The 20,619-nt window shown below is 39.7% G+C and overlaps 1 protein-coding gene across 1 annotated transcript; it reads left to right on the top strand.

The window, feature by feature from the left end:
• The first annotated feature begins 14,954 nt into the window (after positions 1 to 14,954).
• Positions 14,955 to 20,170, top strand: LOC149187975 (uncharacterized). The gene is made up of 4 exons (XM_089409841.1): positions 14,955 to 15,966; positions 16,056 to 16,258; positions 16,367 to 18,055; positions 18,203 to 20,170. Exons 1-4 carry the CDS (start codon positions 14,955 to 14,957, stop codon positions 20,168 to 20,170), a joined length of 4,872 nt encoding a protein of 1,623 aa, XP_089265967.1.
• The last annotated feature ends 449 nt before the right edge of the window (positions 20,171 to 20,619 follow it).

Raw genomic sequence — 20,619 nt, 5'->3', positions numbered from 1 at the left:
AGGAATGGTCATGGGAAGACTTGTTAAACCGATGTCTGCTTTGTTAAAAGATTGGGAGTTAGGAGAGAAAACAATGTATGACGTAGCAATAATATTTCAAGTACATTTTTGAATACATGTACTTATTGAGTTAAATAAGTTGAATCAAAAGTTCAGAGTATCAAGTGGATATTACTTCTATTGGAATAACTTTGGATGTTACAATTAACACGTTTCAGAAGTGGTTTTTAAGAGACATATTTGGAGTTGATACAATGCATACATCATGCTTTTTGAAGAAAGCATAGAAAGGAACTCTTGAATTTTTAGAGAGTGCATGTATGCTACATGCACATCCATTGAGGTTTGTGAGTTGTACTAATATACATAGATCAAGGACACTAGATGATTGTATTCTTTTGGGCAAGAGATTTGTAATGAAGGCGATTGACTCTTTAAATATGAGGTTCATAGATTTGTCAATATTTAATGTTGCTAGCTTTTTTTAGTCCTTATCATTATTATGAGGAGATAAATGATAGAGATGTTCAAACAAGAAGATGGTTAACATGTTTATGTGAAAAATTTAGTGTTGGAGATTCATCTATTGTAGATGCTCCTAGATGTTTGGGTGAGATGGATGGGTTTGTTTGTATTATTTATAAATCATTCCCAAAAAAATGCATGCATGGAGCATGGGATTTATGTGGAAATGAAACTGAATAGTTTGAAAGTTTTATATGTGTAATATGACTATGGAAAACTAATATTGTTATTCCAACTACTACAACAATATGTGAAAAAAAAAAGGATAAAAAGTGATGATAGATTGAGAATTTCTTTAGACACATTATATGTGTTAATGTTTCTCTCTCTGATTGCACCTCATGCACTAAATAAGGTAGAACGGAATGTCATTTATGATGTATGGAAACTAATGAAAGCTCAAAAGTCACTCCCACTGGGCAAATAGCTTCATCTCATCCATGATGTAAATTTTAATGATTTGAAAATTGTAAATTGAATTAAAACAAACTGATTTAATATTATTTTTTGAATTGTATTAATTTATATAAAATGATAATTTTATAAATAATTATTAAATTATTAAAAGTACATTTCAACATGAAAGAGCTCAGTGAATATATGCCCTTAAAAAAAAAATAAGAAAATCCCTTCAAATTTAATTACTAGAAACCACCGATGATGATTACTCCTTTGGACCATTAATGAATCCACCTTTCTATTCACGTTTTGAATAGAAAGGTCTGAATGAGTTTCACTAAATCGAAAAGCTTGTGTATCCACCTTTCCAATCTGAATCAGTTTCAAGATACCCAAAAAGAACATCCATCCTGGAGGAAGATGAAGGAGGGCAATTTCAGATCAATTGAGGTTCGATTCCTTCAAAGAGATGGCAGTGGAGAAGCCCAAGACAGATAGTGTGTGGAATATGGTGAAGCCATTTATCAATGGAGAATCCTCTGGTATTCTCTCCATGTGAGTAATCTAGTCTGTGGACATGATCAAGGTGCATATTTAGTTGGGTTATCGGTATTGTTGCTTTCAGAAAATCTAAGTTTGGTTTGTCGCACTTATCAAATGGCATAAACGATGTGTGTCAACCTATAGAAACAATTTCAAGCTTTGTGTAAAGAACTAATTCCTAAAGGGAAACTTAGTGGTGATGCCCAATTTTTCACCACAAGTACCAAGGAAAAAAAATTCTTCATGAGATGCAGACTTGTCGGTTGCAAACATTTCACAGGAGAGGAAGAAAAGACCTTACAATAAGGAAATTTACAACACCTGATCAACAAGCAATTCCATGACCCCGAAGTCCATAGGGTTTGTAGAGTTTGTCATTCACCGTCAATGAAGGGCCCGACGGGGTTGTGTAGATTCATAGGCGAAACCTTGGAGATATTTGTGTCTTCACTGCTACTCAGATTCATGATCCTTTTAGAGGGAAAAGAAGAAAACTATTTTTTTTTAATTGTATTTTTGGCTTATTTCCTTATATGTTTATTCAAATCTCAAGTGTAGACACTTGTTGGATGCAAAATTAAAATCCACATCCAACAAGTACACATTATAAATACTTATGAGAAGATTCACATTGATAAAAATGGAAGATACATAAAAAAACACGTTGAACATGTTTTTTTAATGTATCTTCAACTTTTATCAATATGGGTCTTCTTAGAAGTATGCATAAAGGGTACTCATTAGATGTGGAATTTAATTATGCATCCAACAAGTGTCTAAACTTGAGATTTGAGTAAACCTATAAGGAAATAAACCAAAAATATAATTAAAAAAAAAAAAAAAAAAAAGTGATTTTATTATTTTCTCTCCAAAGTATTTACATGTACCTCTTTTCAAATTTAAAGGATTTTGATTGGTTTACATATTATGACATGGAAATTACATGAAAATTTCATGAGCTCTTTTGGGCTAAAATTTTCTCTAATGGTTTCTTCACTTGGTTGACACTTACCAATGAAATTTTTTACTTGCATTTGTGCACATTGACAGTGAATGATTTTCCATCCTTGACGAATCGGTATTAGTTGGATCTCCAAATGAATATTGCATCTGACATGTACATGTAGGGACTTCCAAACAATACTCCACATACATCAAGGGGAACTACATCTAGTTCTCCTTTATCAATAAAATCAGCACTAATGACAAATCTAATTTTTCATTGTTTTGTTAGGTTTAACTATGCATCCCTATTTACCCACCCAATGGATATGGGTTTGGATGATTACAAAATTCCAATCCCAATTTGTTGATTGCCTCTGCTACAATGAGATTCACTTATGATCTTGAGTCAAATAGAGCATCAATTTTTGTCTTCTTAATTTGTATCTTTATGTGGAAGAGTTTGGTCATTTCTCACTTTCTATTGTTGAAGGCTACTTAGATTCACCTCCTTCTACATTGACGTACAAACGATCTTCTTATCCACAAGTTGCTTTTAACCTGGTTGCTCAAATCAATGACTATGAGATTCTTCTTTTATTATCTTTATTTTTGTTCTTTGGATTAATCTATGGATGCAACTTACAACACTTGTCCTTTGTATGACCATAAATATTACAGTGGTTGTAGTGGTTGTTGGGATCCTTGCACTGGTGTGATATGGATGTCATCCTTTTATCTTTTCCCCCTTTCCACTTCTTCTTCCCCTCCTTAGAAGTGTCTTGGTGCTCCTTTTTCTTTGATCCACTTGATTTCCCCTTCTTCTAGCCTATGTTCTCTAGGTATTGTACCTATACACAGGCCTTGTCCACTGATTTAGGCTTAAACAACATCACTTGCCTATGAAAATGGTTGTTTAGACCTCTCAGATACTTGAGGAGTACATTTAGGTTCTTTGGGGAGATTTCCAACATTATGGCCATCTTTCGAACTTTGTGGTGTACTCTTATACTATTTTTGTAGGAATTTACAGGTTAAGCCTTTATATAGAACACCAAAGGACACCACTCACAAACAGATCACATATCAGTACACCAACATCCTTGACATGGTTAAAAGCCTCAAAGAGGGAAACAGTCCACGGCTTGAGCCAACATGGTCACTTTAGGCAATTTATTAATGTAAAAGAAAAAAAAATTACATAAGCTTCTCTCATGAATGATCACCTAACAAATGACCTTCCATGCTCTTTAAATAGAGATCATGGACCAATTGGGTGTTAAGCCACAAATCAAGTGTCAGTAATATCGAGGATAGAATGAACCATCAAATCACTTCATGTTTAGAACATATCGTGATAGTCGGATTGTAAGTTACAAAAAGTACATAATAAAGAAACACACTTTACCTAACTATACACTAGACCAATTTATACTTAATTATTTCCTGTGTCGGAATATCCTAACATCCCCCCTTAAGAACAACTTGAGATAGGATTGAAGGATGTACAAATATGACACGATAGGAGAAGGAAGGAGGAATTAGAGCCTATCCCCCCTTAGTGACAACTTCCTGAAATCCAACCATAAATCAAATTTTAGTAAACTCCGCCTTTGTGAGAGCCTTTGTAAAGATGTATGTAACTTGATCATCGGTTGAAAAATATTGCACTTCAAGAACATGGTCATGAATGAGATTTCTGATGAAGTGCCTGTGTAGTTCAATGTGTTTTTTGTGCTGATGTTGGAATGGATCTTTGAATAGTTGAATGGCACTTTGATTATCACACCAAAGTGTAGTCAAATGCTACTATTGAAAACCAAACTCTAACAGGATCTGACGAAGCCACAGGGCTTCCTTACTAGCTTCAAAAACGCCACAATACTCTACTTCTGTTGAAGAAAGAGAAATGGCACTTCGTTTCTTGTAAGCCCATGTAATAGGTCCAAAACCAAGAGTGAAGACATAACCTGTCGTAGAATTCTGATCATCAAGGTCACCAACCCAATTAGAACCAGTGAAACCAATCAATAGAGGAGATGCTTCTGCACAGTAATGAATCCCAAACTGAACTGTACCTCAAACATAACGAAGTATTCTTTTAGCTGCTTTCCAATGACTTTGACGTGGTTTTTTCATAAACCGAGCAATAAGGTCAACAACAAAGGAAAGGTCAGTATGGGTATGGGTCACATACAAAAGTTTTCCAACAAGATGATGGTATAAGGTAGCATCAACTTCAGGGGAAGTACAAGTGACTGAAAGTTTGGCTCCAGACTAAAATGGAGAAGGGGTTGGCTTACAGTCTTCCATGTGAAAGTGGTGTAGAATATTACAGGCATACTTAGACTAGGAAAGGGAAATACCTTCTTTGGATTACAATACTTGAAGTCCAAGAAAATAATGCAAGTGTCCTAAGTTTGTCATTTCAAATTTATTTTTAAGCCTAGACTTCACATGGTTTATAAGGTTGGGATCACTACCAGTAAGGATAAGATCATCAACATAAAAAAAAAAGAATGATAAGAGACTTGCCACTTTCTTGGTGTAGACATTATTGTTAGAATGACACCTAGAAAAGCCAGTGTCTAAAAGAAAGCTATCCATTTTGGCATACCAAGCCCGAGGGGCTTTCTTGAGACCATAAAGGGATTTCTTAAGCTGACATACAAGGCTAGAGTCTGTTTGTATAAAGCCATGAGGTTGTTCCATATATATTTCTTCATGCAAGTCCCCATGCAAGAAGGCAGATTTAACATCCATCTGATGGACTTCCCATTTGAAAGAGGCGGCAAGGGAAAGAACAAGGCGGATAGAGTTCATTTTGGCAATAAGGGAGAAGGTTTCAGTATAGTCAACGCCTTCAACTTGTGAAAAACCCTTAGCAACAAGATGAGCTTTATGTTTATCAACTTTTCCATATGGTCCAAACTTGGTTCTGTAAACCCATTTTCATCTAACAAGTTTTCTTCCCTTTGGAAGAGGAACAAGGTCTCATGTATCATTTTACAATAATGACCGATATTCTTCATTCATAGTTGTGTCCCAATATAGATGGCCTGAACCTTCTACAAAGGTGTCAGGATCATAATTCCCTGAAGCTTGAGCCACTAGAGGCTCTATCGAACTGAGAACATGTACAAAGTTGATATGTAAGATCACCTACAAGAGCACCTGCTGCATCCCGAATAGCGCGGACCCATTTTTGAAGCTGAGGAACTGAAGTAGGATCCCAAGAAGGTGGGGAAGGATTGTCATCCTCACTATTATCATCTGAAGAAGGAATATTTCCAGAAGTAGAAGGGATAGAGAGAGGTGGCACATCCATCGAACTAGGTTCGTAGGCTGATATATTTTTAGCAAACTTTACATCTCTTCTAATGATAACATTTTTTTATTTAGGTTGAAGAAGTCTATATCCTTTGACATCTTCAGAATATCCAAAAATAATAATCACTCTTAGGTTCTAAGGCTTTATGTTTCTCATTTGGAATATGGACCCATGCTTCACTTTCAAAAATATGAAAGTGACTTACATCTAGTTTAATTGAGCTCCATGCTTCTTCTGGAGTGTTATTCTTTAAAACTTTAGTAGGAGTGTGATTTACTATGTAATTTGCACAGTTAATTGCTTCTGCCCAAAAATTAAGACTAAGTCCTTTAGATTGAAGCATACAATTAGCCATTTCCTTTAAGGTGTGATTCTTCCTTTTAGCTACACCATTTTGTTGTGGAGTATATGGAACAGTATGTTGCAATTGAATTCCATGCTTAGTGCAAAAGTTGATGAATTTGTTGTTAACATATTCTCCGCCATTATCAGATCTTAGCTTAAGAATTTGATGTCCAGATTGTTTCTCAACAAAGGCCTTAAAGGCCAAGAACATGTTAAAGACTTCACTCTTGAGTTTTAAGAAGTATACCCAAGTGCGTCTAGAGAAATCATTAATGAAATTTAAGAAATACTTGTAGCCAGAGAATGAAACAACTAGAAGTGGACCACATATATCACTATGCACAAGTTGTAAAGGGGATGAGGCGTGCCAAGAGGCACGTTTTTCAAAACTATCTCGATGATGTTTTCCGAGTACACATTCGGAACAAACACCATCTCTTGCAAGATACCATAGGAATACCTATCACCATATTTTTTTTACATCGATTTTGAAGGAAGAAATAGTAAGTGACCAAATCACTCATGCCAAGGTTTGCTCACTTCATCATTATGAGCAACAAATATCGAGGGAAGAGTTGATGACCCAAAGTTGTTAAATTTATACAACCTTATAGAATCATCAATAATGTCAGTAGCTAAAATCTGTCTAGGATCTCTTAGGTCCTTAATTACAACGTGATAAGGTGAAAATTCAACGGTTTTACCTTCTCCTGAATGAGTTATTTGATATACAAATAGAAGGTTGCAGGATAAGGTAGGAACACATAATACATCATTAAATTGACCATTGTCTAGATGAATAGTTTTAGTCCCTACAACACTAAGAGATCTATCATCACCAACTTATATATTTTTGGTGTTACAATCATTTAAAGAAAAAACATGGTTTTGTTTTTGGCCATGTGGTAAGAAGCTCTAGAATCAATGAGCCACTCATGAGAATGAGAAGAAGAAGATACATTTAGTGCATAACCAGACCGAGATGTTTGACAACCACATGCAGAAAGTGTTATTCCTGAAGATGAAGTTGAAGTTGAAGAGTGCTCCAAATAGATGTTATGCTTCTTCATTGTTGCTTCCAAGGCTTCCATCTTCTTAAAGCATTTGGATTCTAAGTGGCCATCATGATTACAAAAGTTGCAATGTTTATCAGTCTTATTCCCTTTTCTTTTAGTTGCCTTATCATTTTGTTGAGTTGATTTTTCATTGTGAGACTGAAATTGCTTAGGACCCTTGTTTGGTTTATGACCATTCTTTTTAGGATGTTTCTTCTTAGGATTCTTTGAACTTGGTTGTTGCTGGGCTGCTAAGGCTTTCTTAGAAGAGTTTCCATTATTAAGAAGACCAATATGTAAGAGTTTTTCTTGCTCTCTTATTAAAGAATCACAAAAGGAATCATATGGAATACATAAGGCTACCATCTTCTTTCTTAACCTTAACACCTTCCAAGAGAAGTCTAAGGTTCTTGAACTTGGACAAAAAATCATCAATGGAAGAAAAATTATTGGGGTCCAACATAAGCAACTCATTTTTGAGTCGATGGTCTCTAATTTCATTTTTAATTCCAAAAACTTTATTGAGCTTTTTCATTGCTTCATCGGGGGCATCAATTTCTACGATATGGAATCTAAGGTATGGAGAAATAGACATCCATATCAACCCATGTGCTTGATCTTGTTTATTTTCCCATTTGGCTTGTTTATCTTCATCTTGAGGTTTAGACTCTTGGTTTGAGGCTATTCTATAAAGACCTTTACTTCTAAGTAAATCCACAATGTAGGATAGTCATTGGAAGTAGTTGGTGTTGTAAAAAAGTTCGACACAGATTATCATTGATGTCAATATGGCAATATTCGAGGAGCAGATAGAGACGAGAGGAGCAGACAGAGTCGAAGAAGAGGAGCACACAGAGCCATCAGAGCAGAAACCATATATATATGCATTAACGTAAACAGAGGCAGAATACTATGAATCCTCGACAAATACACTATCAGAGTTGCGCAGATGGATGACATATACAGCACAACATGTAGATCCAATGGTCGCGGGCGATAAAGATGCACGCAGTTTAACGAGTGGGAGGACGGGTGGGAGAGGTGAATGTGAACCGTCGGATCAAAGAGCAGCGGATCCAATGGTCGTCGCACACGAAAGATGCACGAACGATAATGCGCAGGAGACGTACAGGTAGGTGGTAAGCGATATTCCCCGCATCGCCCACCGGGGTTTGGTGGTATACATACAAGGGCCAGCGATCCAATCAAAATACGACATGTGGCAGATGAAAACCGCCGCCCCCGTAGGTTAATGCGTATGCAAGTTTCGGCGAGGAAAGGTGAGACTGTCGTCCGATCACTGCGGGGTTTGATCAGACGGTGAGGAGATGCACGAGGTTTAATGTGCAAGAAAAAGGCCGTAGTGACGCGGGAACCGTTGGATGAGGGTGATCAACGGTTGCGATTGCGAATGCGGCAAAGGCTAATATGGGCGCGATTACATGGGTTAAGTGCCCAGTCTTTAGGAAATGTAGGTTTATGGGATAAAAATGAATTCGCATTGAGTTTTGAAAGAAATAGGGCTAACAGGGAAAGAAGAAGTTTTAGGAGACAAAACAGAGAAAGCGGGGCTCAGGGAAAACACAGGATTAGGTAGAGTTTCAAAGAAGAACAAGGAAATCAGGGGCTATGGAGTTATAAGGATAACGAGGGAGAAAAGGAAACCAATTGTTGTCAGCATTCTTAAGACACGGAACAACACTGTCACACCTAAATATAACCTTCTCATGTTGAAGCTTGTAGCAGAGCTAACAAGCACAACTAACACTGCCAAACCTACTTCTTACCCTTCAAAAGCTTAATCTTATAGCAGAGCTAACAGTCACAGCGATCAAGGAGGGAAGCTAAAAGATCAAGCGAGTCAGAGGAAACGACAGCGACTGAGGAGGAAGCCTAAGAGATGGTGTAAGCATAAACTGATGGAAAAAGGCATGGGAATGTATAAAACAGTAGAAACAAAGAACTGTTGGGGCGGTTATGGTGGTGAAGAACCCGAGGGTGAGATAGTAGAAGCAGTAGAGGCAAAAGAGGCAGAAAAAGCAGTGAAGGCTGTAGAGGCAGCAGAAGCAGCAGAGGCAGGAGAGCAGGAGTGAGATAACCTCAGCTAAATAGAGTGCAGCGGCATACCTGTTTATACCAAGGTTGGGTTGGAGCCCAAGAGGTTGGAGCCTCAGAATTGAATAGGACTGAAGTCATTGGGGTAGGTGCTCCTAAGTGCAGAACCACTGCAAAACAGAGTTGGTGCTCTGGAGGTTGGAGCCTCACTGAAGTCCAAGTTGGAGCTTGGCAACTATTCACAATCAGATTTATACTTATATTGTATTTATTTATTTGCACTGTCTTGAGTTTAATAAAAGCATTAAATTTAGCAGTTAATTTCTGTGTTTTGTGTATACATATACATATCTATATAGGTTGTTGGCAATCACTAGGAAAATTAAAAAATAATAATAAATAGTAAGAAACACTGATTCACCCCCCCCAGTATTTCCAACAATTCGTATCAGAGCAGGCTTCTTCATACTAGCCTAACAGCTTGAAGAAGGATGTGCAGCCATATTGAGAAACCACAAAGCATCAGGAAGACCTCCTGTGTTCGATGGCACTAACTTTGGTTTCTGGAAGAAAAGAATGACTTACTACTTAATGTCCCTTGGACCTAAAGTCTGGCATTTTGTTCAAAATGAATACAAAACTACTTCCACTCTTCCAACAGACCAAGATGAGAGGAAAGCCTACATCATAAATGCAAAGGCCATGAACTCCATCACTAGTGGAATCACTGATTCCAAGTTTACAAAAATCATGCACTCTACCTCGGCCAAAGAAATGTGGGAGAAGCTAGTTGGCTTGTACGATGGAGACTCAAAAGTAAAAAAGGCAAAGCTTCAAACTCACAGAAGACAATTTGAAAGTTTGAGGATGGAAGATGAAGAAGATATTGCAGCATACCTCCTCCGCGTAGCTGAAGTGGTAAATTCCCTAAAAGGATTGGACGAAAAAGTTGAAGAAAGTGCCATTGTTCAAAAGGTATTAAGGTCTCTTCCAAATAGGTTTGACTCCAAAATAAGCACTATAGAAGAAGCAAAGGATCTAGATACCCTCAAAATGGATGAACTCCATGGAATTCTCACTGCCTATGAAATGAGGAAAGGTGGCCCAAGCTCCAAAGATGCAGCATTCAAGGCCTCAAGGTCAAAGAAGGGGAAAGAAAGGAATGACTGTAGTGATGAGTCAGATGTGGAACCCAAATTGGCTCAATTTGTACGAAAGCTGAAGAAAGGATCTAAGCTTAAAGGCAAGTATCCTCTTATCTGTTTTAAATGTGGTAAAATAGGTCATTATGCAGCAAAATGTCCTCATAAACATGATAGTGATGATGAAGGAAATTCTAAAAGAATGGCACATAAAAAGAATGGGTTAAATAAGAAAAACTTCTTCTCCAAGCAAGATGAGTCTGATGAGGATGAGTTTATGGTCATCAAAAGGAAATCAGATGAGGAAAGCGATCATGATGAAAGCCAAGAAGCATTATTCATGGCACTCACAGATGATGATGACTCAGGGCTGGAAGGAAATGTAGATGAACTGTTAATAAGTGCCATTGAAGAAAATGAGAAACTATGGAACAAAATCATTTCTCTCAAAGTAGAAAACGAGGAAATAAGAAGGAGAGAAGATCTCTTGGAAGCAAATCTTAAAGAAAAGGAAGAGACTTGTGAAGAACGCGAGACCGAAATAGTGTCTCTAGGAAAGGAGTTGGAGCAAATTAAAAAGGGTTGTAAAAGCTCTCAAATACTTGAGACTATTCTGAAAAATCAAAAACCTCAACATGACAAGTCTGGAATAGGTTTCAAAGGAGAATCCTCAAGCACTGAGAATAATGCGAAAAGTTATGCTGATGCACTTTTCTGCAATCCAAAAGATGAAAAGTGCACCCCAGATCCCAAGAATGAAGAGAGAATTACTCCAAAGAAGAATGTGGAGTCGAATCATGGACACTACAGCAAATACAAACCTGTACTCCACCAAGGGCCCATTGCAAATCCAAAGAACGAGGGAGGAGTAATTCCCAGGAAGGAAATCGACTCAAACCGTGGTTGCTTCAACAAGTACAAAACCATCTTTCTTGGACACTGCTTTCACTATAAAAACTTCGGTCATCAAGCCAGACATTGTATGGCTCGCAGAAGTGAAAATACAAAGCTAAAGGATAGAATAATCAACTCATATGCCCCCAAAAGGCAAGGACAAATCAAAACCTTTAATTCATTTGGTCCCTTGACCAAATTTGATATGATTTGCTCTTTCTGCTACAATAATGGACACTATGAACAAGGCTGCCCACTCAAAGGAAGAAAGACGAGTAGCAAGAACTCCAGCATGGACAAATGCGGCCTAGCTCTATATGCTCAAAATAATGGAAACCAGTGGTTTATAGATAGTGGGTGCTCCAGACACATGACAGGAGACAGAAGGAAGTTTGTCTCACTGAGCAAAAAGGAAGGGAATGTGTCCTTTGGAAGCGGATCTGGAAGAATTGCAGGAAAAGGAACAGTTACTCTGATCAATGGAAAAGGAAAAGCTCAAGATGCTCTGCTGGTTGATGGACTCAAACACAACCTCTTGAGTGTCAGCCAAATCTGTGATCAAGGACATAAGGTTGTTTTCAGCACCAAAGACTGTGAAATAAGGAACTCTGCCTCAGGGAAACTTGTGGCAAAAGGGGTGAGGACACCAGACAACATTTACATTCTGAACAAGATTCAAGAAAATAAATGCTACCTGAGTCAGACAGATGAGAGTTGGTTGTGGCACAAGCGACTTGGACATACAAGCTTCGAAAATCTGATCAATATCAGCAAGATCAAAGCTGTACGAGACATCCCAAGGCTGTTCAAACCAAATCAAGCAGTATGTGGTCCATGTCAACATGGAAAGCAGACCAGAATCAACCACAAGACAAAGGAACACTCTACATCGAAGCCCTTAGAGATCATCCATGCTGATGTATGTGGGCCAACTAGAAATCAAGCACTCCAAGGAGAAAGGTACTTTGTGTTATTTGTTGATGATTATACTAAAATGATGTGGATATATTTCATAAAGTATAAATCTAAAACTTTTGAGTGTTTCAAGAATCTAAAAGCCCTTGTAGAAAATGAAAAAGATTCAAAAATTAAGTGCCTCAGAACAGATAAAGGAGGAGAATTCACATTTAGTGAATTCTGTAATATTCATGGAATTAAAAGGGAATTCTCGGCTGCCAGAACACCTCAACAAAATGGGGTAGTTGAAAGAAGAAACTGAACAGTCCAAGAAATGGCAAGAACTATGCTATTAGCAGTAGACTTACAGCCTAGATTATGGAGGGAAGCAGTAGGGACAGCTGTCTACACACTAAATCGAACTCAATTAAGACCAAATTGTGATAAAACTCCTTATGAGCTATGGAAAAGAAGACCTACTTCGGTGAAGTACTTCAAGACTTTTGGAAGCAAGTGCTTCATAAAAATAAATGATGGTTCACCAGGAAAGTTTGATTCTCGGGTTGATGAAGGGATATTTCTTGGATACTCTACACGGAGCAAGGCTTACAAGTGCTACAATTATCGACTGAAGAAAATAGTGGAAAGCATTGATGTAAAGGTTGATGAAGATCTTCCAGTAAAGGAAATTGAAGAACATGAAGATGACTCTCTCATTGAAGAAGAAGAACCTAAAGAAGAAGAAATAGATGAGGAAGAAGAAGAAGAAGAAGAGGAAAGAGAACCACCTAATACCCCTTCTAAGACGAAGTATGTCCAAAGACACCATCCAGAAGAGCAGATCATTGGCGATAAAGATGAAGGTGTGCAGACCCGAAGAAGGATAACAATTACACCCAAGAGAAAAGTCATTGCCCTCCTATCTATGATAGAACCAGAAACATTTGCAGAAGCAAGTAAGGATCCTCATTGGGTAAAAGCCATGGAAGAAGAAATGACCCAAATTGAGAAGAACAAGACATGGGAGCTGGTACCTCGTCCAAAGGACAAAAACATAATAGGAACCAAATGGGTGTTCAAAAATAAAATGAATGAGGAAGGATAGGTTATCAGAAACAAGGCAAGACTTGTCTGCAAAGGCTATTCACAAATTGAAGGAATTGACTTTGAAGAGACATTTGCACCAGTGGCCCGTATGGAAGCTATCAGGATGTTCTTGGCATTTTCTTGCTCAAAAGGATTCAAAATCTATCAAATGGACGTGAAATCAGCATTTCTAAATGGGGAACTCAAGGAGGAAGTCTACATGGAGCAGCCAGAAGGTTTTGATCTAACAGCAGGAAAGGACTTAGTTTGTAAGTTGAAAAAGGCTTTATATGGGTTGAAACAAGCTCCTAGAGCTTGCTATGAAAGACTGGATCACTATCTACAACAAGAAGGCTTCAAAAAGGGAGTGGCTGGAAGCAATCTATACATAAAGACAGATCAAGGTAAGTTACTAGTTGCTCTCTGAAAGAATCCTCCAAGAGGGCTCGAGGATGGACCTGGTTAGGGTTTCAAAGCCAGGAAACAGGTCGGAACCCCGCAAGGGCCATGGGTAGATAGAGCAGGTCAGTGGGTCTATCGAACAGCTGCCGGCACGGGTTCTTAGTTGACTGGCAGATGGAGGTAAAAACTGGCGTCGGGCCAGACCTTTTTGTCTTTTCATGATTTATCTCAACACCGTTTTTTACAGTCTGTTTATTCGCATTTTTACGTTACCCTCCACAAGATCCGTGAAGGCTACCTTCATTGACCACCGACTGTTGCTTTTACTGGGAATGGGTAGTAACTATGGTTAACCCCGCAGAATTAGTAGATCTGGACCCAGCATTAGAGGACATCCTGTCCATGTGGGGGAAGGATACCAACGCCCAGAATGTGGAGCATTACTTCGGGGCTTACGAACTGTCTAGGTTGGAAGAAACAAATCAGTTTGATACTCCATTGTTCCGTTTAGTTGACAAAGATGCAAGCAATGCGGCCCATAATACTGGCATAGTGGCCATTTCCAAGCAGGTTGGCAACGATTTTGTTTCCAGAGGAGCAGAAGAGGAAGGGTTGCCCATAGATCCAAAAGGTATAGAAGCATCACCGCGTTTTCCGCCTTCCAAGGGGTTTGAAGATCTATCTAAATTAGGGCTTTCCGCAGGTAACAGTCTGACAAGGGCCTCTGGGGTTCTTCCATCGATTTCAAGGGTTCCTCTGCCAAAGGAATCCCTCTCCTCAAAAGGGCTTTCTGCAATCGGCTCCGGAGAACTTCCTGATGGGGAGCGAGCAGGCTCTGATGGACTGGCAAAGGGCTTTTCTCCCTCAGGGAACTATAAAGCAGGATTGACAAGTCAAAACCTGTCACAGCCGGAGATAGAAACTATTGGGGGCATCTCGCAGGAAAATACAGAAAAAAATGATGGTCGAAGGGGTTATGGTTCTCCGGTGGAAGATTTAAGCTACAAAGGGGTGAAGAGGAAACCACAAAGACCCATTGGATCTCAGGAGATTGAAGGCAATTTGGTCCTCGGGATGGAGGTGTCTATTGAAGAAACCCTAGCCGTCGCAGACTGCACCCTGGTCGGCAGAGCTCGAGGTAAGAAATACTCTTCTGAATTTCTGCAAGAATGGGGTGAGTCTTGCTTCGTGACGGACAGACCGATACTGTTTGAAGCCCAAATTCTAGGGAAGGGTTGGTTTAAGCTCAGTTTTGTAGATAAAGATTCGGCAGAATGGGTTTTTTAGCGCAATTGGCATATTGGGAACATTCCTATCCTGTTAAAGAAATGGACTCCCATGTTTGATGCTTTCAAGGAGAGAACGGATGAGTTCCCTGTGTGGGTACGAGTCCCGGGCTTACCTTCCTTCCTGTGGACTGAAGAAGTGTTTAAAACCATTGGCAATAGGCTGGGGGTGTATTTGGAGGCAGATATGACTTTTTTGAAAACAAAGGATAGAACGATGGCGCGTATCCTGGCTCTCCTTAACCCGAGCAGAGGCTTGGCGCAAAAAATAAATCTCCAGTATAAGGATTATGTTTTTGAGCAGATATTAGACTATGAATATCTGCCGTTCAGATGCCATCTCTGTCATGAGTATGGACACCTAGCAAAAGACTGTCCTCAGCTGAGAAGAAGGCGACATTTCCGGCGGTCTTCAACGAACAGAGGAAATGTACAAACCCCTGTTCAGATGCCCATGGAAAATGAAACTCCGGAGATGCAAGGAGCAGAGGATATGGAGGCAGAGGAGACGGTTAAGGTCTCTGCGGGCGAAGCTGTTCCGAATCATGAGGAAGGCCCGGAAAGCATTAACTGCCCGGCGGTTGCTGTGGAGGAACTTGACAAAGAAGTGGAGGCTACAGAGGAGCTAGTCAAGGCAGATCCGGTAAATCAAGATCATCGCGAAGACGAAGAAAAGGGTATGTCAGGGTTTCCTTCCTCCTCTCAAGTTTTTCCCGAACATGTTTCTGTTCCTTCACATGTTACGTTACCAAATTGTCTTGTACCAGATTATAATGTTGATGAAATTAGTGGTCAAATTTCCATATCCCCAAATGTAGACACTATTGCAAATGCATTACCAGCTCTGGATTTAAACTGTGAAGATCATTGGCCTCCCCTCTCACATTCAGCTCCTCGATCATCCTGCCCATATAACCTGAGATCTATGGGAGGGAAACATAATGACCCAGGGACTTTAGGTGGATTGGGACAGACCTCTTCTCAAGTTTGCCCTAAAAATAAGAGAGGTAGGAAATCGGATATGTCCAAAGCTAAACTTAAAGCTAAGCTTGATGTTGCAGATGGTAAACAATACTCTATCCCGGGGGTTCTTAGAGCAGCCCATCCCCCTGAGAGTGTTATAAAATGATCTTGACTTCCTGGAATTGCAGAGGTTTGGCCAACAAACCTAAAAAACTGGCCTTGAAAGAGTGGCTTAATAACTATAATCTAGATGTTATCTTCCTGCAAGAAACTTTGGGGAGGGCCCTTGAGATTGAAGCCATGCTAAATTCCCTTCTGCCTGGGTGGATCTTTTCTGTTGTGGACTCTACTGGTCACTCGGGAGGCATAGCTATTGGAATCAAAGAAGGTCGGGTAAAAGTCTTAAACCAATGGGGGATGAAAAATGTTATGGGCATGGAGGTTATCTCCCCTGATTTCTCTTTTCCTATCTCTTTAGTAAATGTCTATGGGCCCTGTCAGGGCAGGGAACCTTTTTGGGAAGATCTGATGTCGAAATCTGTGATGAAGACACCATCGTTGATTATGGGTGGTGATTTAAATTTTTCCATAGGCAGAGCTGAAGCTTGGGGACCATCTGCTAGAGAAGACCCTCTTTCAGATTTCTTCCTTAACCTCATCTCGGATAATAATTTTACAGATCCATCTCCGATCAAACTCAAGCCTTCTTGGAGAAACAGAAGAATTGGCGAAGAACGCATTGCAAAAAGACTTGACCGTTTCTTGGTAGCTGAGTCTTTGCTCAACAGAATTCCAATGCTCAGACAGTGGGTTGAGGAAAGAGGGAACTCGGACCATTTCCCTGTTTTTCTGGACCTTTCCCTCCCTCCTCCAAAACCTCATGCCCCTTTTAAGTTCAATCCTGCTTGGCTCCAAGACCCCTCATTCCGCAATCTGTTTAATGCTACATGGATCCACCCTGCTCATAATACAGATGAGGACAAAGGTTTTTTGTTTATGGAGAACCTAAAAAGACTGAAGAAAGCCACAATCTCCTGGGAAAAGGAAAGAAAATTGAAACAAAATGAGGAGATGGTTAAAATTAGGGAGGAACTGGCGCAGTTGGAAAGTATGGAGGTAGATGGATATTATTCACAGTCCTCCAAAGATAGAATCCTCCATCTGGAGAAGCAGCAAAATAAAATCCTTTTGGATAAGGAAGAAGAATGGAGGATTAAAAGTAGGGCAATATGGTTAAAATCTGGAGATGAGAATACTAGGTTTTTTCATAACTTTGCAAAAGGTAGGAAAGCTGCAAATACTATCTGGCGTCTTAAAGACGAAGAAGGGAGGGTTGTCAATTCCTTCCCAGAGCTTTCTGGGTTAGGAAAAAGACATTTTCAGAATATTTTCTCTGATTCGGGGGAGGCTACTATTGCAGAAGTTTTCCAAACGGTGCAAAGCTTTCCTAGGTTCATTGAAGTTGATGAAGCAGAAGATCTGTCATTCCCGGTCACAAAGGAGGAGGTTGAAGCAGCTATGAAGCTCATGGGCAAGGATAAGAGCCCAGGACCAGATGGCTGGACTATAGAACTGTTTCTCCATTTTTATGACCAGGTTGGATCCGAAATTACTGAAGTAGTTGAAGAGTCAAGACAGAAAGGTGAAGTCTATAGACCTTTCAACTCAACTTTTATTGCTCTTATTCTGAAGAAGGAGGATCCGGAAAGTTTTGAAGACTTCAGACCAATATCTTTGTGTAACTGCATCTACAAGATTATTGCAAAGGTTATTGCCCTCAGATTAGCTCCTATCCTGTCTCAAAATATATCGATGGAACAATTTGGCTTCCTGGATGGAAGACAAATACATGAAGCCATTGGTGTAGCCCAGGAAGTTATACATAGTATCAGATTGAAGAAAAAGAAAGGGGCTGTGCTCAAAATTGACTTATCAAAAGCATATGATCGGATCAGCTGGCTCTACTTGCGGATGTTGTTGACACATCTAGGCTTCAGCTACTCCTTGGTTAGCTGGATCATGGGGTGCATCACAAATGTCAGCTTTTCAGTTCTGGTAAACGGTGCAGCATCCCCTTTTTTCAACAGTCAGAGAGGACTCAGGCAAGGTTGCCCTCTGTCACCTCTTCTGTTTCTTCTTGTGGCAAAAGGGCTTAGTAGACTGATTCATAAAGCCAGAAGAGCGGAGAAGGTAAAGGGTATCGAGGTAGCAATCAATCTCTTCATCACTCACCTGCTTTTTGTTGATGACATTTTGATTTTCACTAATGGCTCCTCCAATGAACTAAAGGAGTTAAAATGCATTTTTGATCTTTTTTTAAAAGCCACTGGAATGCAGATAAACTCAAGAAAGTCCCAAACATGTGTGGCAGATTTTGAAAGAAGAGAAAGGAATAGTCTGGCAAATTTATTCCCTTTTCCCATACAACCTCTGGATATTCCTTTCAAATACTTGGGTTTCTGGTTAAAGCCAGCAGGCTACAAAAAAGAGGACTGGAATTGGCTCATTGCTAAGATAGAAGCCAGAATATCACATTGGAGCTTTAGATGGTTATCCAGAGCTGGGAGACTGACTCTTATTAAATCAGTTCTTCTAGCCATTCCGGTCTACTGGGCCGCCCTGACTTGGATCCCCAAAGGTGTGATGGAGAAAATCAGGAGAATATGTTGTAGATTCTTATGGGCCGGTTCAAAGGAGTCCTCAGTGTTACCTTGGGTAGCCTGGGACAAAGTGGCCAGACCAAAAGAATGGGGAGGATGGGGAATCAAGAGACTCCCCGAGTTTAGTCTCTCTTTAGCTGCAAAATCTGGCTGGAGGCTAATAACTATGGAAAATCTATGGACTAGAGTGGTGAAAAGGAAGTACATTGATCCCATACCTATGGAAGACTGGATTCGGAGTCAAAATAAGAAGATAAATAATATATCAGCCATATGGAAGGCCACGGTGGAAGCCTTTTCAGTGATCGAACAAGGATTAGCTTGGAAAGTTGGAGATGGAAGACAGGTCAGGATTGGCAGAGATCCATGGGTAGGATGCAATGAGGATTTTGCCTTATCACCAGGGATACTCAGACACTTGGATAGTAAAGGTATTACAACTATAAATCAGGTGGAGAAGGTCGGACAGTCTACTATCTGGGGACAGGCTTGGAAGGATGATGTAGATTTGGGGATAAATGCCAGATGGAAGGCTGAGTGGGAGGGATACATCAAAGAATTACAACGCTCAAATGTCAGGATAAAAGATGAACCTGATTGCTTAATGTGGGCTCAGAGTAAATCAGGGGAATACTCTCCAAAAGATGGTTACCTCTTCTTAATGGGACAGAAAGGCTGGGGAGTTCCGGAATGGTGGGCCAAAAATATTTGGGAACTTAAAAGTCCAGCAAAGGCCAGGCTTTTCCACTGGTGTATCTTAAAAAGGAAGGTCCCAACATGGGAAATTTTACAGGCAAGGTTTTTAGTTGGGCCAGGTAGATGCCCCCTGTGCAAGTCTGAAGATGAATCCATAAATCATCTTTTCATAACTTGTGCTGTCTCAAGACAGATTTGGGAGGAGGTCAATGTTCTGCTCAAGATAAAAGCCCAGTGGGGGCATGATTCAATGGAGACTGCTTGGAGGAAATGGTGGCATGACTTTCCGGAGGGAAACCTGAGAAATTTGCCTCTGATCTTTTGCTGGGGCATTTGGCTTGCCAGAAATAAAAGTATTTTCCAAGACAAGGACACCCCTACTACTGTCATTGCCATTAACATAGCTGCCATATACACTGCATTACCGCCCCCTGAGTCTAAAAATCCTAAACCAAAACAAAATCAAATCAACATACAGGAAGGCATACCATGTGGCTTCTTTGATGGGGCCTCTCAAAACAATAAGGCTGGAGCTGGCCTGTGTATTCATATCAATCCGGAACACTCATTGAAAGCTTCTGTTGGGTTGGGTACAGGCACTAATAACTATGCTGAATTATCTGCTCTGCGCTACCTCTTATGCTGGCTTCTTCACAAAAACATAAACACTATCCAGATTTTTGGGGATTCTCTAAATGTCATAAATTGGGTCAATGGAAAGGCATCTTGTCAAAATCAGATTTTGAGGACTCTTGTTGAAGAAATTTCTTTATTAAAGGCATCTTTTAATGTTTTCTCTATCTGCCACATTTACAGGGACAAGAATGAGGAAGCAGACCAGCTATCTAAGGCTGGTTTACAACAGGATATGGGCAGCTGGACCATAGAGGAGATCCGTCAGGGGCAGTCAGTCATATCAAATATGGCTCCTTATGCACAGTCTCTTTGACAACAGTCATTTTGCTTCTTTTTTGACAGCAGTTTTGTAGCGGTTATATACAGTTCTGTACATATATGTACTTACCAGTTTTTATTTTACTTAGTTTTTTTTTGTACACTGTTTTTTACCACAGCATACCGCTTCAGACATTTATTTACATATGGTATCATTCCCGGGCTGTAAAACTTTTATATATTTTTGTTGTATGGGGTTGTTTTTCCTTTCGTTTGAAGGAGACCCCAGGACACGGTTTCTTTTCTTTCTCCATGTTTTTACATGTCGCCTCCATAGGGAGGTAGTTTGTACAGGTTCCAACTCCAACGAACAGCAGAAAAGCTCCTTAATGTTGAGCAGAACAGCAACTAACTGAGCCACCAGTGATGGCTTAAGACCATATTAGCTTGTAAAACTTTTTATAGATCTTAATAAAAAGTTTTGATTTTTTCCTCGGAAAAAAA

Source organism: Pinus tabuliformis, chromosome 3_1, assembly GCF_031772625.1.
Source record: "Pinus tabuliformis cultivar Carrire ecotype Pingquan chromosome 3_1, CPIR1, whole genome shotgun sequence".
Classification (NCBI taxonomy): Eukaryota; Viridiplantae; Streptophyta; class Pinopsida; order Pinales; family Pinaceae; genus Pinus; species Pinus tabuliformis.
The sequence above is the reverse complement of the archived record's forward strand: the minus strand, read 5'-3'. Positions and strand labels throughout refer to the sequence as shown.

What these genes read in the sequence shown, in the direction of transcription:
- LOC149187975 (XM_089409841.1), top strand. Translation starts at nt 14,955, where the DNA reads ATGTTTGATGCTTTCAAGGAGAGAACGGATGAGTTCCCTGTGTGGGTA. An exon ending in TTGGAATCAAAGAAGGTCGG is followed by an intron (nt 16,259 to 16,366) that starts GTAAAAGTCTTA and finishes GGGCCCTGTCAG; the next exon opens with GGCAGGGAACCTTTTTGGGA. An exon ending in AAGCCAGAAGAGCGGAGAAG is followed by an intron (nt 18,056 to 18,202) that starts GTAAAGGGTATC and finishes ACTGGAATGCAG; the next exon opens with ATAAACTCAAGAAAGTCCCA.